The sequence below is a fragment of the Equus caballus genome, chromosome 15, assembly GCF_041296265.1.
Source record: "Equus caballus isolate H_3958 breed thoroughbred chromosome 15, TB-T2T, whole genome shotgun sequence".
In the NCBI taxonomy this organism is placed as follows: Eukaryota; Metazoa; Chordata; class Mammalia; order Perissodactyla; family Equidae; genus Equus; species Equus caballus.
Genome location: NC_091698.1, coordinates 54,210,001 through 54,228,306, shown reverse-complemented (window position 1 = coordinate 54,228,306; position 18,306 = coordinate 54,210,001). Strand labels below are relative to the sequence as shown.

Here is an 18,306-nt window from a genome sequence, read left to right as displayed (position 1 = left end):
TTTTAAGTTTTCAGGGGTGTTAAGAGAAAATTTGCATCTTAGAATCAAAGAAATATAGTAGCTAATGAAGCAAGCCACTGTTCTCTTAATCAAAAACCTCAAATCAAAGGTTCTAATTACCTAAACTTTCAGGACAAAAAGCTTTCAGGACATCACAGTGCCCTACGTAGTAGAAAATCAATAAATATATAGTGATTGACAATTGCAGAATCTGCTGAGCTTAAGTTCTAATAGTCAGCGCAAATTTTTCTTATAAACCAGATTTTTAAGGTAAATGTGTTTAGTTAAATCTAGGAATTGATTAATGTTTAAAAATTAAAAGTACCCAGAATCAATAAACCTGATTCTCATCTTGCCTCTGCCAATAATTAGCAGTGTGATGTTAACTAGTCATTTAAATTCTTCAAATTTTGTTTTCCACATACGTTAGATGAAACAATCTCGAAGAGCCTTTTCATCTCTTAAACTCTATCATGCTGCGATTCTGTTCGGATGATTTAAGTGATGTACAGTAAGTCTCCAGGATGATGGAAGCAGCATCTATTTACAACTCAATATGTGTTTACTTATTGGCCATTGGTCAGAATTTTGCTTAGGGCGGATTTAAAAATTTTTTTGGTGAAAGTGTTGCCTGACACCAAAAATTGTAATACAGGTGCTAATACTTCATAGGTTTTTTTATTATTGTATATGGAAGCTAAATTTTGGACAATTAAAAATCTGTTTTTCTTTTGTATTCTGTATTTCATCAATTCTAAGATATACATCTTTTTACATTTTAACTTCTCTGAAATCAAGATATTACTTATCATTAGATAGTATGTTAGTTTAATTATAGTATTTGTTCTTTCTTAATAGTTCATAAAATAATAGTGAGTCTAATAATTAATGGCATTAGAGGAAATTTGGTAACTTAATATGGATGTATAGACTTAATAAAGTCGTAATGTTGCCCATCTGAGTGGCCAGTACATGCGATGACCTTCATATATCTTACACATCTCTCTCTCAAACTTTCCAACCCATGAGGTAAGTGGTTGTGTCCTATTTTATATATGGGAAATCTAGGGTTTACAGAGTTGCCTGAGATTACAAAATATTGTTAAAGTTCGAATTCAAAGCCAACCTTGTCTGACTCCAGGTCTATGTTCCTAAACTTTATGCTCACAATCTCTCTTCATTTTTGACCATAGTAGCACCACTAAAAATAATCATAGCCCAGATGTAAAGCAGTCAGCTTTACTAAAGGGCAGTTTAGCAGCATACATCAAATCCCTTAAAAATGTTTATCTCAGTAGATTCTACCTCAAGGAATTTTTCCTAAGGATGTGATAATCAGAACTGTGTTAATGAATTTACATGTAAAGATGCTCATAAAAGCATTGTTTATAATAGTGAAAAATCACAAGCAACCTAAATATCCAATAATATAAGACAAGTTAAAGTATGATGCATCCATATTGATAGAATGCTAGGTAGACAGTTTAAAATCATATTTTCAAAAAAAATATTTAAGGACATGAGAAAATGCTCACAATAAAATATTAAGTGAAAAAAGCATTATTCTGCATTGATTATCTCTGGGTGCTAATTATTTTGTTTTTTTAATTTTTCTTTTTTATTGAGGTATAATTGGCATAGAACATTGTGTTAGTTTCAGCTGTACAACATAATGATTCAATATTTGTATACATGGCAAAATGATCACAACAAGTCTAGTTAACATCCATCACCATACATAGTTACAAATTTTTTTTGTTGTCATGAAAACTTTTAAGATCTACTCTCTTGGCAACTTTCAAATATGCACTACAGTGTTATTAGCTATAGACAGCATGCTGTACATTACATCCCCATGACTTATTTATTTTATAACTGGAAGTTTGTGCCTTTTGACCCCCTTCACCCATTTCGCCCAACCCCACCCCCACCCCCAGCCTCTGGCAGCCATGAATGTATTCTCTGTATCTGTGAGCTTGTTTTTTCTTTGTTTGTTTAGATTCCACATGTAAGTGAGATCACATGATATTTGTCTTTTTCTCTCTGACTTATTTCACTTAGCATAATGCCCTCAAGATCCATCCATGTTGTGGCAAATGGCAAGATTTCGTTCTTTTTTATTGCTGAATAATATGTCACTGTGTGTATATATATGCCACAATTTTTTTTATCTATTCATCCATCAGTGGACACTTAAGTCATTTCCATATCTTGGCTATTGTAAATAATGCTTCAGTGAACATGGGATGCATGTATCTTTTTGAGTTAGTGTTTTCATTTTCTTCAGATAAATACCCAGAGGTGGAGTTGCTAGATCTTACAGTAGTTCTATTGTTAATTTTTTGAAGAACCTCTCTGCTGTCTTCTGTAGTGTCTGCACCAATTTACTTTACCACCAACAGTGCACAAGGGTTCCCTTTTCTCCACATCCTTGCCAACACTTGTTATTTCTTTTCTTTTTGATAATAGCTGTTCTAACAGGTATGAAGTGATAGCTCATTGTGGTTTTGATTTGCATTTCCCTTGATTAGTGATGATTAATGATGTTGAGCACCTTTTCATGTACTGTCAACCATCTGTATTTCTTCTTTGGAAAAATGTCTATTCAGATCCTCTTCCCATTTTTTAATTGGATTTTTTTTTCTGTTGAGTTGTATGAGTAATTTATATATTTTGGATATTAACCCCTTATCAGATATATGATTTGCAAACATTTTCTCCCATTCGGTAGGTTGTGTTTTCATTTCTTTGATGGTTTCTTTTGCTGTGCAGAAACTTTTTGATTTGGTATAGTCCCACTTGTTTATTTTTTGCTTTTGTTGCCTTTGCTTTGGGTGTCAAATCCAAAAAATCATCATCAAGACCAATGTCAAGGAGCTTACCATGTATGTTTTCTTCTAGGAGTTTTATGATTTCAGGTCTCACATTCACATCTTTAATCTATTTTGAGTTAATTTTTGTGTGTGGTGTAAGATAGTGGTCCAGGTTCATTCTTTTGCATGTGGCTTTCCAGTTTTCCCAACACCATTGATTGAAGAGACTATCCTTTCCTCAGTGTATGTTCTTGGCTCCTTATCATAAATTAGCTTACCATATATGCTTGGGCTTATTTCTATGCTTTCTATTCTGTTCCATTGTTCTCTGTGTCTGTTTTTATACCAGTACCATACTGTTTTGATTACTATAGCTTTCTAATATAGTTTGAAATAAGGGAGTGTGATGCCTCCAGCTATTTTTATTTTTATTTTTTTTTACTTTTATGTATTTTCTAAAATTTCTGTAATGAATATGAATTGCGTTTATAATCATAAAAAAATTGTGTTTATGTGTTCCTAAGGCAAAAGCAGTTTTCCACTGTCTATGTAGCTGATTGGAATGAATGCCTAAAGAACTGTAGAATCACAGAATTTAGAGCTAGTGGGATCTTAAAGATGATCAACTCTAAGTAACCATAAATATTAGAGTTAGGGGTATTTTAAAGATGATCCAGGGCTGGCCCCGAGGCCGAGTGGTTAAGTTTGCGCGCTCCGCTGCAGGCGGCCCAGTGTTTCGTTGGTTCGAATCCTGGGCATGGACATGACACTGCTCATCAAACCACGCTGAGGCAGTGTCCCACATGCCACAACTAGAAGAACCCACAACGAAGAATACACAACTATGTACCGGGGGGCTTTGGGGAGAAAAAGGAAAAAATAAAAATATCTTAAAAAAAAAATAAAGATGATCTGCTTTCATTTCAAAGATGAGGAGATTGAGAGATTTTTAAAAAAAATATATAATAATAGTTAACATTTATCCAGTGCTCAGTACGTTACCCTATTTCACTTAATCTTTACAATATTCTTTTGAGAACTGGTCTATTTTTATTCCCATTTTATAAATGAGGAAACTGAAGCTTAGAAAGATTGACTAACTTGCCCACTATTAAGTGATGTAACTAGTATTTGAACCCCAGTCTGTCTGACTCCAAAGTTCTTAAATATCGTATAGTGGAGTACAGTATAGTTTTTGAGTGACCTGTTCAATGTTACATTGCTTATTATTAGTGAAAGAAGGATTAAGAGTCTGATGTCTTGACTGCAAATTCGGTGTTCATTTAATTAATTTTGTCTGGTTTTGAGAAAGTGTTGATTTGTAACCACTTCAAATGCAATGACCAGTTCTATTCTATTATGTCTTACCAGCATGAGCTAAAAATTTATTATTATCGTTTATACATTTCAAATGTATTTATTAAGAATTTTTGTTTAAGCCTCGTAAAACCTTGGGTGATGAAAATGTTCTGGGATTAGTGTTGATAGTTCACAACTTTGTGAATATATTAAAAACCACGGCATTGTGCACTGTAAGCAAGATCATCCCCTGCTTAGGATGACAGAGAAAGGGTTAAAAATTCTTGTGTTAAAATAGAAAGCTCGAGGGGCCTGCTCTGGGGCCGAGTGGTTAAGGTCACGCACTCTGCTTTGGTGGCCCAGGGTTTCACCTGTTCAGATCCTGGGCACGGAGGTGGCACCGCTTGTCGAGCTATGCTGAGGCAGCATCCCACATGCCACAGCTAGAAGGACCCACAACTGAAAATACACGACTATGTACCGGGGGACTTTGGGGAGAAATAGGGAAAATAAAAAAAAAATTTTTTTTTTAAAAAAGTAAAGATCGAAAAGAGACCCAAAAATGATGTACTAAATTTTCTTAAAAGTTTCACATTATACCTAGTAATAGGTTTACTGTTTATTAGCTCTTCCTTGATCGTGAATGATACTTACGATGGAACCAAAGCTATGATACGAAAGGAAAGTGAAAGAAATTAAGTATCTGAGTAATAGTAATAGCCATCTAAAGCCAGAAGTTGGCTACTTTAATAGAAAAAAGGAATTTGAACTATAAACAGTGTAGATATTTGTGCTTCGGATTAATGCAGCATTTAAGAACTGATTCTCATTGGTGGTTACTACCTATTGTTTTCTAAAAATATGTTGTAAAATTACAAATTAATCCAGGAAAATACTCTTCCAATTCTGGTATGGTTAATTTGTTATAAGGAAAGTGAGCAATGGAGAAAACCATTTTTACTTTTTTTTTTTTTAACAAAATATGATAGCTTTGAATTTTCTATAAATGTTAATTAAGAATTTAAAGGATTATTGTTACAGACATTTAGTATCTTTCAATATGCAAATTTGGAAGACACTTGTTATCAATTCTGTAAGACTATAAAAATAAGATTGAGAACTTTTAAAAATGTCTTTGCCAGATTATACTGTGATTAGCAAATATGAAGAATGTGTATAATATACCTATGGACCTTATACCTTATGAGAATATGTTCTAATAAAAATGTAGTTAAATTTAATCCAGTTTTAGGCAGTAAAGATCTGTTTCCTATATGCCAAGACTTATATATTCATTCTACAGTTTCTAGTCAACATTAATATTTTCTATAGGTCATCTCATAAAACTACAATTTTGTTCCTGACTTCTATTATTTTCACAGATTGTATAACTATTAATTACTTTGTAAATATGTTACATGCTCTTTTTTGTGGGAGGTTCTAATTCTGTATCTTTGCCTTAAAGCATCGAATGTTATCCAGACAAGAAGAACTTAAAGAAAGAGCAAGAGTTCTGCTTGAGCAAGCAAGAAGAGATGCAGCTTTAAAAGCAGGGAATAAGCAGAACACCAACGCAACCACACCACTCTGCAACAGGCAGCTAAGTGATGTGAGGAAAATTGGTTAAAAAAACCATAAGTTGTTAATTGTAATCATGGGGGTGAGGGGAGTAGTTTATTGATATTTTTGCTAAATTATTTTTTCACAGACTTTGTATATTGTGGATACTTGGTCTCTTTATTGAAGTGATAAATTCACTCTTGGAGGACCGTGCTATAATTATTCCTACACAGCAGTGTTAACTATGAGGAAAAGTGGGGTCCTGGAATATAATTTCTACGTATACATGAACTATTTTTTGTTAATTTACATTTTATAGTTTAGTTATCCTTTAAGGTTGTATTTTGTCCATGGAAGTTAATTTCGTTGGAAATATTAGAATATAATAATGATGCCTACCACTTATTGAATACCTTCCATATATTCCAGGAACTATAGTGAATGTTTTACATAATTTTTATTTTATTTAACACCATGAAGTTGATACTCAAACGGCTTTCCAGATAAGAAGACTGAGGCTGATCGGTAAGGTACTTTGTACACGGTTGCAGAGTGAGTAAATGATGAATCCAGGATTTGAACCTGAACCTTATCAGACTCCGAAGTCAGTGCTCTTTCCTGTCATATACTGCCATCCCTGTGTTAAACTATATTTTTATGTATATTTTTGTGCAGTGCTTCACAGATAATAAGGAATGTATAATAATAGAAGCCCTTAGATTTAAGGGAACTTGAACCTCTTCATGATTCTGAAAACTATGAAAACCCTGCCTTACCACCAAACTCACATATACATAAAACAGCATGTTCTTTTTTTCTTTTTAATTAAGATTTTATTTTTTTGAGAGCAGTTTTAGATTCACAGCAGAATTGAGAGTAAGGTACAAAGGTTTCCCATATATCCCCTGTACCCACACATACACAGCATCCCCTCTTATTACCATCCCCCACCAGAGGGGTACATTTGTTACAACTCATGAACCTATCATAATTTGACATATTATAATCACTCAAAGTCCATAGTTTACATTAGGGTTCACTCTTGGTGTTGTACATTCTATGAGTTTGGACAAATGTATGATGACATGTATACATCGTTATGATATCATACAGAGTATTTTCACTGCCCTAAAAATCCTCTGTGTCCCACCTCTTCATCCCTCCCCACATTCCCAACACCTGGCAATCTGATAATTTCAGTGTCTTCATAATTTTGTCTTTTCCAGAATGTTGTATAGTTGTAACCACAAAGTATGTAGCCTTTTCTGATTGGCTTCATTTACTTAGTAATATACACTTAAGGTTTCTCTATGTCTTTTCATGGCTTAATAGGTGATTTCTTTTTAGGACTGAATAATATCCTATTGTCTGGATGTACCACAGGTTATTTATCCATTCACCTACTGGAGGACATCTTGGTTGCTTCCAAGTTTCAGCAATTATGAGTAAAGCTGCTGTAATCATCTACATGCAGGGTTTTTTTGTAGACATAAGTTTTCAGCTCCTTTGGGTAAATACCAAGGAGCACAATTGCTGGATCATAATATAAGCGTATGTTTAGTGTTGTAAGAAATCGCCAAATGGTCTTCCAAAGTAGCTGTACCATTTTGCATTCCCACCAGCAATGAATGAGAATTCTTGTGCTCCCCATCCTCACCAGCATTGGGTGTTGTCAGTGTTCTGGTTTTGGACATTCTAGTGGATGTGTAGTGGTATCTCATTGTTTTAATTTGCATTTCCCTGATGACGTGTGATGTGGAACATCTTTTCATATACTTATTGAGATCTCTAAATCTTCTTTGAAGAGGTGTCTATTAAGGTCAGTGCCCCATTTTTTAATCAGGTTGTTTGTTTTCTTACTGCTGACTTTTAACAGTTCTTTGTATATTTTGGGTAATAGTCTTTTATCAGATGTGTCTTTTGCAAATATTTTCTGTTTTGTCTTATTCTCTCCACATTGTCTTTCACAGAGCAGAAGTTTTATGCTTTTTGATGAGGAAGATTTGCTCTGAGCTAACGTCTGTTGCCAATCTTCCTCCTTTTTTTTTTTTGCTTGACTAAGATTAGTCCTGAGCTAAATCTATGCCAGTCTTCCTCTATTTTGTATGTGAATCACCACCACAGCATGGCCTGATGAGTGGTGTAGGTCTGTGCCTGGGATCTGAACCTGTGAACCCAGGCTACTGAAGTGGAGCACGGAAGACTTCACTATGCTACAGGGCTGGCCCCAGCAGACGTTTTTAATTTTAATGAAATCCACCTTTTCCATTATTTCTTTATGGATCTTGCCTTTGGTGTTGTATCTAAGAAGGCATCACCATACCCAAGGTCATCTAGGTTTTCTCCTGTGTTATCTAATAGGAGTTTTATAGTTTTGTGTTTTACATTTAGGTCCATTTTGAGTTAATTTTTGTGAAAGGTACACCTGTGTCTAGGTTTATTGTTTTGCATGTGGATGTCCAGTTGTTCCAGCACCATTTGTTGAAAAGGCTGTCTTTGCTTCATTGCATTGTTTTTGCTCCTTTGTCAAAGATCAGTTGACTATGTTTGTGAGGGTCTATTTCTGGGCTCTCTATTCTGTGCCATTGATCTGTTTGTCTGTTCTTTTGCCAATATCATACTTTCTTGATTACTGTAGCTTGAAGTTTTGAAGTCAGGTTGTGTCAGTCTTCCAGCTTTAGGCTTCTCCTTCAAGATTGCCTATTCTGGGTCTTTTGCCTTTCCATATAAACTTTAGAATCAGTTTGTCAATATCCGCAAAATGACTTACTGGAATTTCCGTTGGGATTGCATTGAATCTATAGATCAAGTTGGGAAAAACTGACATCTTGACAATATTGAGTCTTTCTAGCTGTGAAAATGGAATCTCTCTCCATTTATTTAGTTATTTGATTTCATTAGCAGAGTTTTGTAGTATTCATCATGTGAATCTTATACATACTTTGTTAGATATATATCTGAGCATTTGATTTTTGGGAGTGGTAATGTAAATGATACTGTGTTTGTAATTTCAAATTCCACTTGTTCTTTGCTGGTATATAGGAAAGCAGTAGTTCCAGGAGAGTTTTTTTGAGGAAGACTAGCCCTGACATCTGCCGCCAATCCTCTTCTTTTTGCTGAGGAATGTTGACCCTGAGCTAACGTCTGTGCCCACCTTCCTCTGTTTTATGTGGGACACCTGCCACAGCATGGCTTGATAAGCGGTGTGTAGGTCCGTGCCCGGGATTCAAACCACCGAACCCCATGCGCCAAAGCAGAAAGCATGAATTTAACCACTACGCCACTAGGCCAGACCCTCTAGGAGAGGTGTTTTTTTTTTTTTCAATTCTTTCAGACTCTTTTCTAAATAGATGATCATCTTATCTACCAAGAAAGACAGTTTTATTTCTTCCTTCTCATGCATACTTTTTTATTACTTTTCAGGTACCAGCTTAATAACCCCTGGCCTCGAACATTCTTTTCCAGACTTCAAGTCTTTACACAATAATGTGACATAAAATCAGTTTAGTGGGCCACAACAATTATTTTATTTTATTTTTGTTGAAAAGGAACAGATTAGAATGGAATAGAAAATATCAGAACTCATCACACAAAGTAATCATAGTATTTTTGTGTGAAACTTTAGTTATGTGGGTATGTGTGCTTGTACTGGATCTTGATATAAATGTATTTTTAACCATGGGTAATGATAAAAATGTTTGAGAAACACTAGTCTGGAGGGCCATTCTTTCTGAGGAAGAAATTTTGTAGTCTTTATGCCCACTCTTTTAGTGCCTAGCCATCTGTTATATCATCAATTTGTTGATTTGCTTTTTGCCAGGTATTTATTGAGTGTCTGAACTGAGTATTTTCATAGTGACAGAAAAGACTAAGCTTCTTCCCTCATGGAGTTTGCATTCTGATGGGAAGAGACAGAGGATAATAAATAAATATCTGCAGAGTGTGAAAACCGCATGATATAGTAGAGGATTATTTGAGTAGGTAGAGGCTTCAGTGATTTGAGGAAGGGACGTTTGAACTAAGATTTGATGGGTGAGTAAGATCCAGTCAAGTGAAGAGCCACAGAAAAAATAGTCTCTGTAAAAAGAAAGTTACTTTGTTGATATTATATTTTGTTTGTGATAAACTTTGTTTCATAATTCTTTCAGGCTCTAAAGATTATGGAAAATCTGTAGCTCTGTATTTTTCAAGTGTGTTGATTTTAAATTCAGAATACTTCAGATTTAAGTGATCTGTCTGCCAGATAGATTTTAAAAAACAATTACTTTGCCTTTGTGTAGAATTTATATATATTACAATTATCTTCCACTGTTTATTGAGCACTTACTGTGTGTCAAGCAGGATTCAAAGTGCTTTCACATAGATTTTCCCATTTAATCTCCACAACAATTGTATGAGTTAAGTATTATCATCCATATTTTACACTTGAGAAAACTCACACATAAACACATTAATGAAGTCCCCATGATCACATGGCTAGTAAGTAACAGAGTCAAGAATTGAACCTAGACTATTTGACTTCAGAGATTATGTTTTTAAAGGATTGTGTTATATTTCCTTCTTGCTTATTTTTCTTACGTCGTGCAAAGTAGGAATAGATGTTATTGTTGTATCTATGTAGAGATTAAGAAAATGAGTTAGGAGATGATGTTTAAATTTACTTATGGTTGCAGACGGTGGCAAAGTAGGCTTAGAATTCAAATATCCTAACTTTTAAAGCTGTTTATTCTTTCATTCAGTTTATTCATTTATTACTTCAAACTTTCAACAAATACTTTATCTCTTCTCTTTAAGGTACCAGTAATTTTACTTACACTTTTTATTTCCCCAATAAAACTTAAACTTTTGGCCAAATTATATTACTATGAATTCAACCTCAAAAGTTAATTAATAGGGGCTGGCCCAGTGGCGCAGTGGTTAAGTTCGTACGTTCTGCTTCTGTGGCCTGGGGTTTGCCGGTTCGGATCCTGGGTGCGGACCTGGCACCACTTGGCAAGTCATGCTGTGGTAGGCGTCCCACATATAAAGTAGAGGAAGATGGGCATGGATGTTAGCTCCAGGCCAGTCTTCCTCAGCAAAAAGAAGAGGATTGGCAGCAGATGTTAGCTCAGGGCTGATCTTCCTCAAAAAAAAAAGTTAATAAAACATCTCTTATTCTGTGTCTGTAACATTTTACTATATCTGTAAAATATATAACTTGGATTTTAAGAAACATTATGCTAGTAATGTTTTATTGAGTTAGCTACTCTTTTACACTGCTGATAGCATGTATCTTGCCACACCTTTCTGGAAAGCAATTAGACTTCATCCAAAAATGCTCATTCCCTTGTACCCAATAATTCCACAAACAAAGTTCAAAATGCTGGTTTTCATCTCAATGTTATTTATCATAGTGAAAATTATAAAATGGTAATTGCTCAAAATAGGGGAATGATCAAATAAATTATAAGAAACATATATACTTATTATGTAGCCATCAAAAGTTGTCTATTCAAAAATGTTTTGAAAAAATATTGAAAGGACATAGGAAAATGCTCACGATGTCATTTTGTACAAAAAGAAAGATACAAAATATATGGCATTGGAATTCCATTTTGAAATAATAGAGACTGTGTTTTTATATATGTGTTGAAAACGACATGAAGGAAAATCATCAAAATATTAATAGTATTTATCCCTGAGGGATAGTATAACAAATGACTTATAGTGTTTTTTCCCTTTATTCTTTTTGTTTTAAAAATATGATGTTAAGATAAGTATTTTAAATGAGGGAAATTTTTGATGTCCAAAAAAGATATTTTTAGCAGATTGTTTTTTTAGCATACCCAAACAAACTTGACCATAAAGCAGTTTTGTTTAAACCAGTGTTGTGTTTCAGTGTCTCTAAGGTATGTGTGTGGTGTGTGGTGTGTGTGTGTGTGTGTGTGTGTGTGTGTGTGTGTGTTTTAAGAAGAGAGACATAGAGAGAACTCTTCACTTTTAAAGCTGATGATATTAGTTTGTGACTAGATCTGGAATAAATGGCAGATGCAATAATAGCAGTGCTGTTCACAGTGAGAAGTCATGAAATTCTTTTTTTTTTAAAGATTGGCACCTGAGCTAATATCTGTTGCCAATCTTTTTTTTTCTTCTTCTTCTCCCCAAAGCCCCCCAGTACATAGTTGTATGTTCTAGTTGTAGGTCCTTCTGATTATGCTATATGGGACACCACCTCAGCATGGCTCGATGAGCAGTGCCATGTCTGCACCCAGGATCCAAACCGGCAAAACCCTGGGACACTGAAGCGGAGTACATGAACTTAACCACTTGGCCACAGGGCTGGCCCCTGAAATTCTTGATGACTGTTGTTTGAGATTGATGAATAGTAATCATGGTATCTGACAAAATATCTCATTGTTCCTTTGACTGCCACTGATGTGACCTAAGTTGGTTGTCTTATTTTCATGTATTAGTTGTTATAGTTGTTCTTTTTCCCAGAAAGAGCAGCTCCATGCTGCATAGCTTACTAGCTGCGTGCTAGGCAGTTATTTGTTGCATTTGTTTCCCACTTAGGCAAAGTCATACCCTATTGTTCAAGAACCTGTGCTTTAAACAGTCCCAAAGATATTTTCCCTATCCTTCCTCTTTGTTATCCTTTGCTGCTTAAGAAACCACTGCAAAACTTATTGGCATAAAACAACCATTTTATTATGCTCAAGGGTTCTGTGAGGTAGGCATTTGAGTAGGACACCATGGGAATGGTTTATTTCTGTTCCACAATGTCTGGGGCTGGTTTTTTGCTAGGACCTCTGCTGGACTGTCAGTTGGAATACATTCACATGGCCTCTCCATATTGGTCTCTCCACTTGGGCTAGTTTGGGCTTCCTCACAGCATGGCTGGGTCTAAGTGCAAGTGTCCCAAGAGAGTAAGGCAGATGTGCATGGCGCTCTTATGACCTAGCTTTAAAAGTCATATGGCATCACTTTTGCTATACTGTTGACCTAGGCAGAAACAAAGCTCCACCCAGGCTTAAAGAGTGGAGACATAGGCTCCACCACTCAAATGGGAGGAGTGTCTAAGTCACAGTGTAAGAAGAGCATGTGGCATGGGAGACATTGTTGCAGCCTCTTCTCAGTTATAGTTTAAGCTCAACTTTGAAACTCTTTCTTGCACGTTCTACTATTGCTCATTTTTCAGATAAGTCAAGTCCTATGTGGTTGTGTTGTGAAGAATATCATATTCATGAACTAAATGGTACATTCTAGAACTATTGCTCTAGTTTTGGCACTTCATGCTCTGTGAGGCTTATAGCTAATATTGAAGTGATTTAAGAAAGAGAATGTAAAATGTCAGATAAATCCAGTTTCACAAATACAGAAGTTAGACCTTCCCATTGCTTTTCATATTTTCAGTTTAGTATGCAACTTAATATCAGGTTGATATCTTTTCCAAGGACATAGTGGTTTTCTTAATTTGATCATTTTATTTATTACTTCTGGGTAGCTCTTTACATACAGATTGGAATTATTTAGCAGTACTGTCAGTATTTTGGAAAAGTAGTATGGCCAACTTGGCTGACAAAAGAAAAAGGGAAAATGCCCAATTTCATCTCTGGAGCAATTGAATGTGAGTTCAGTGATACTGGACTGGAAATTACTTAATCTCCCTAAATTTGTTTTTCCATTTGTAAAATGGAGGCAATTTTTTTCCTCCTATGTGACATTCAAATTAATAGGTGACCATGGTGAAGGGGGTAAGGGAACCATGACTAATGCCATCCCTACTTCAGTGTCAGCATCTGTTTCACTCTGGAGAGATCAAAAGACTTCTTGGTAAATAAAAAGCAGGTTCAACTAAAAAAAAAAAAAAAGCTGGCATCTAATTTAGTGAACTGATTGCTATGTTTTTCAGTGGTTTATGCTTTTTAATTGGTGCCTTAATTTACTGTGCCTTTATTTGTAAATTCATTGTAAATTGTCTTTCTCTTCATAATGTATGCTGTGGTACCGAGAGTCATTGCTGGTGGGGAGATACACCTGCTGCACCCACTGCTTTTTGTGCTCTTAGTTTAACTGAGAACTCCTGTGAATTTAAAAAGGAAAAAAGTTGGTACCCAGGAGTGACCTGAAGTCTTGAATAAATGAGACATTGACCGTAAATCTTTAAGAGCTTACTGTTGCTTACCCTTCGGAGACTGCTGATTTAGGCCTTCTTCAGCCATTTCTGTATTTTATCCTTCTGAACTTTGTTTCTCTACAACTAACCTAGGATCTTCTGATCAATACCGAGAAAAATGAGTGGAGCTCTTTTAATAATTGATGTTAGGGTACTTAAACAGAAACATATAGTGCATGGGACAGTGTCCTTGTACTCAGTACAGGTTACCTCCTTTTGCGACTTTCGTATCTAGTTCTGGGCTGAGAGAGAGAATTTACAGAGGATTCAGAGAAGTGTTAAAGGATCGAAAGCAAAGGTCTACTTATAAGGAAAGACAGGCTTATAAAATATAAAGAAGAGAAAACTAGGAGGTAGGTTAAGTACGAATTTGAGTACATGGAGGTTCAAAATCTTTCTGGTAGCTCCCGCTTACCCAAGAGAATAAACTTCCCAACTATTCAGCTTGGCCTCATACAAGATCCTTGCAAATCCTGTCCCCTCCCTTGCTGGCCTCCTCTCTCACCTCTCTCCCATATTTCACTCTACAGTCCAGCTCTACTAAGTTGCTTGCAGAGAGAATGTGACATACTCTTTTGTTCCTTTGTCAAGCATTTGCTATTCTCTCCCTGAAATGCCCTTCTTCCCTTGTTAGTTTTTGCTGAGGTATCACTTCTTCTGTGAGCACCTCTGTCATGGCTCCCAGCAGTAAAAATTCTCCTTCCTGTAACTTTTTCTAAGATATGTTGTATATATCTCTACTGTCACATTTATTCCATATAGTTATCTAATTACCCATCTCTTTCCCACTCAGCTGTGAGCTATTCAAAGTACAAGAACCTGTATCCCCAGTACCATGTATTAAGTAAATGTTGTTTGTTCAGTGACTAAATGAAGGAAATAGTGACAGGCTATTTTTCATACCTTCTGAGTGTCAGCTAATAAAAAAAAAAAATGAGCTTAAACATGAAACATTTGCTATAAGGAGTTTCTTGATAGTAAAGGTTTGTAAACAAGAAAAAAGAATGTTGTCTCTCTGAAAGTCTTTAAAGCAAAATTGATTTTCACTGGGCAGAGGAAGCTAAAGTGTCTGGTCCCTCTTTCTCAAGTCAGTTACAGAGATGACATTTGCCATTTTGGGACATATGGCTCCCTGGATCATCCTTTTCTTCCTATTCTTGAATCCTACATTATGATACCTTTCTTTGTTGTTATGGTGTGTACACACCAAATACTTACACACCCCTGCTATTCTCATATTCTGGGACCGCTGATAGAGTTCAGCTCACAACTCTGCCTTGAATCACCCCACTCTACTGAACGTTCCCTCTTATAAATTAGTATAACTTTAGGTTGGAAGGCTAGGAAGCACTTCCTATGACATTGAAAACAACTCTTGGTAATCTTATCTGGTGGATCCTTCTGTATAGACTCTACTTAAATTATCCGCAGGAAAGATTTGACACTAATTTCTCTTAAATGGCAACTCACAAACACCGATACTGTAAACCTTTTCATTTTTCTTAGTTTTTGTCAAGACTACCATTGCATATTTAAATGAGAACTTGCTACAAGTACATATTGCATTTAGATCTTTTTAGGGAAAGTAGTTTACATGATTTATTTGTATCTCTGTGCCTTTAGTTGCTTATTTAACTTGTTTCAGGTATTTCCTGAAATGATTTTTCTATAGGAGACAGATTACACTGCTCTGAATCTCTGTGATATATATTTCTTTGCTTCCTTTTACTATTGTTCTTTGAATGTTTTCATATGTTGCATCTTACTAATGTAAATTTTAGGTGTGGTATTTGTTTTGTTCATTGTTTTCCGCATGTACTTAAAATAAATATTTTTAAAATACAACTCAGAAGTTTGGCAGCTTCAGTGGTCTACCCATTATATAATCCAGAGGAACCTCCTTGATTGTGTACTATATTTAAACACAAATTCTGAGAAAAATGTAGTAGTTTTTTTCCAAGAAAAATTTTTCTTTATTACTCAATTTCCCCAACCACTTTTTTCCCAAGAAATGCACAAATATTTTATTTCAGACTTTTTTGCTTATTGCTTTGCTTTAGAATATAATTGCTTTTTAAAAAATGCATTTAATAAATCCACCATTATATTTAATAATGCTGATGTAGTTATATAGCTAGCTGAAAGAGATATTTGCATTTATGTGCTAAAGTTTAGGATCAACAAATATAGTCTAAGAATAAGGGATGGCAGTCCTGCTCCCCACAGTTGTTGGAATTGTTAGGATGTTGGTGAACCTATCAGAAGAATGATGCCATGTAAGTTTAATTATTACTGTTCTGTTTTTAAGGAAAAATAGAATCTATTTTATAAATAGAAATTGTAAAAGGAGAATTGGGATGATTCTTCGGTCTAATTATAATCACTTAATGACTAGTGAATTTATAAATATGTTTGTTTTTACTTTTTTCAGCCATAAATTATGTAGCATAAGAATATGGTTTGCAGATAGTTATTAGCTACCTGGAAGCTTTTTAAAAGAAAGATCAGAAAAGAATTACAGCATTATTATGAAACAGACTTGAAGTTTTTCCCCTAATATTTAATCTACAAGCACAGTGAGTGACCCATTACAATCTATTGGCATAGGAGCCTGTCTTCACTTAGCAAGTCCTGGAAAGTCTGCAGTGTCTGTTTTTAAAGGTTTGCAGGAATATATGAATCCTCTAAAGAAAACCGTAGATATGAGAAAGGAATTGCAGTTTGATCAGTCCTTAGTTAACTGCAAAGACCAGTATTCAAAAAAGATACAGTGACTTATTTTTCCTGCTGGTCTTTGGTAATGAATCCAAGTGGCTTATTTGGTAAGAACCAAGAGAATGCAAGCAGCTCTTTGCAAATTAAACCTTTAACAGGTATTTTGTTGATATGAAGGGGTGGGACATCAACCTTGTACTTTTGATGTTAATTGGAAAATATTGATTTAAATGGGACTAGTCTGTCATGCTAATAATTGTAGGAGATTTAGATAAGATCACTAGATCTTTTCCAGATGATAAAATAAGCAGTTACCATCCAATTGGTAAAAAACACTAAACATCATTTTGGTAATCCCTGGTAGATTGAAACTTTTTCCATAGTCTTCATATATATGTGTCCTAATTATGTATTATCATTAAAATGTGTAAAATATAAGGTTATACTTATATGTTTGTGAATATTGACTGTGTTACATTTAAATGGCTAGCCTCTAGGAATCAAGCTTCAAAATTAAGGTCAAGCTAAAATTTTCGTTTTTCCTAATTACACGTATTATCAATTGTATTACCAGGAAGAAATAGGTTAACTTTGCATTTGTAATTTCAAAAAAAGAACGTCAGTTATTATAAAAATAAATGTAAAATCTTTAATAACATATAGAGTGAGAATTCTGTCTTATTTAGGGATTTTTATTCTCTCTCTGAGCAGGAATGTCTATACCCAAGGCACTGAGATGAAAATATATTCCTTATTTCTTACTCCAGCACAATTGACAGAAGAGTTAATGTACATAATCCGTTTCAGACCAGTAAGACACTTTAAATGTATAGCTAATCTTTTTTATAGTTGCATTTTATAGGAGAAGAATGCTGGTGTACTTCTATGTTCAGCATAAATGCCTCTGTACAAGGCAGTGGTTCTTATTCATTATGATTTAAATAATAGTTTATCTATTATGTCTAAATTTAAGTTGATTTGAAGTCTGCTATCCTAACAATGGCTCCTAGACTTCTTAGAAAACATATTGTTAGCTTGCTAACATATCTTCAAAGTCACACAAAACGCTAGCATTGTTAGGGGGAAAAAACTCAAGCATCTTTTCTATTATGTGTCTGCAAACCCCTAGCCTCAAAAGTCTTATTTATTTGAGATTACCATGAATACATGAAGCTAGGGCTAGGTGTCTTAGCATCAGGAATATCCTTTTATGCGACTGTTAATGGCCATAGACATTTTCTGTATGACTACTCAGTGCAGTGTTGAACATCCCAGGATGATATCACCATTACTAAGAGCTGCATTTTATATTGCCTATTCTGTTATTACTCAGCATGCACAAGGGTAGAGTTTAAATCTTTATTCATTTCATTTTTTAATGTTTCTTTTGTTCTCCTTATCATGTTCTGGCTTTCCCAAGGATATATGCCTTGAATGAAAAGTCACATGTGCATTACTAATTGTGTGCTATTGTATTTACAGTTCCTAGTGGTGGCACTGTGAAGCTTCTAATTCCTTTGCTTCACTTGATGTAAAATAATCTGAGTGTCTTTGATAGCAGTGAAACAGTATTAATTGTTTTGTACATTTCTTGGTCACTCTTCTTAGGTGGTCTTCATAATCTATTAGAACTTTCAGCCAGATTTTTGTAATGTCATGCCTCCAGCAGTGATTAAATTGGTAATTAATGAACAGTCTTTGGCAATGTAAACCACATCCCGTTAATTTTCCCTTTTGAGTTTTTAGAAGTTGTCTTCTGTGTCA

General features: G+C 34.9%; 1 protein-coding gene across 45 annotated transcripts in view; it reads left to right on the top strand.

The window, feature by feature from the left end:
• Positions 1–18,306, top strand: part of EHBP1 (EH domain binding protein 1) — a 479,839-nt gene that overhangs the window by 388,267 nt on the left and 73,266 nt on the right. For all 45 annotated transcript variants that reach the window (XM_070235400.1, XM_070235417.1, XM_023619016.2 and 42 more), the window contains one exon: positions 5,578–5,721. In XM_070235400.1, the coding sequence (XP_070091501.1) occupies positions 5,578–5,721 (144 nt within the window). The remainder of the gene's footprint in view (positions 1–5,577; positions 5,722–18,306) is intronic.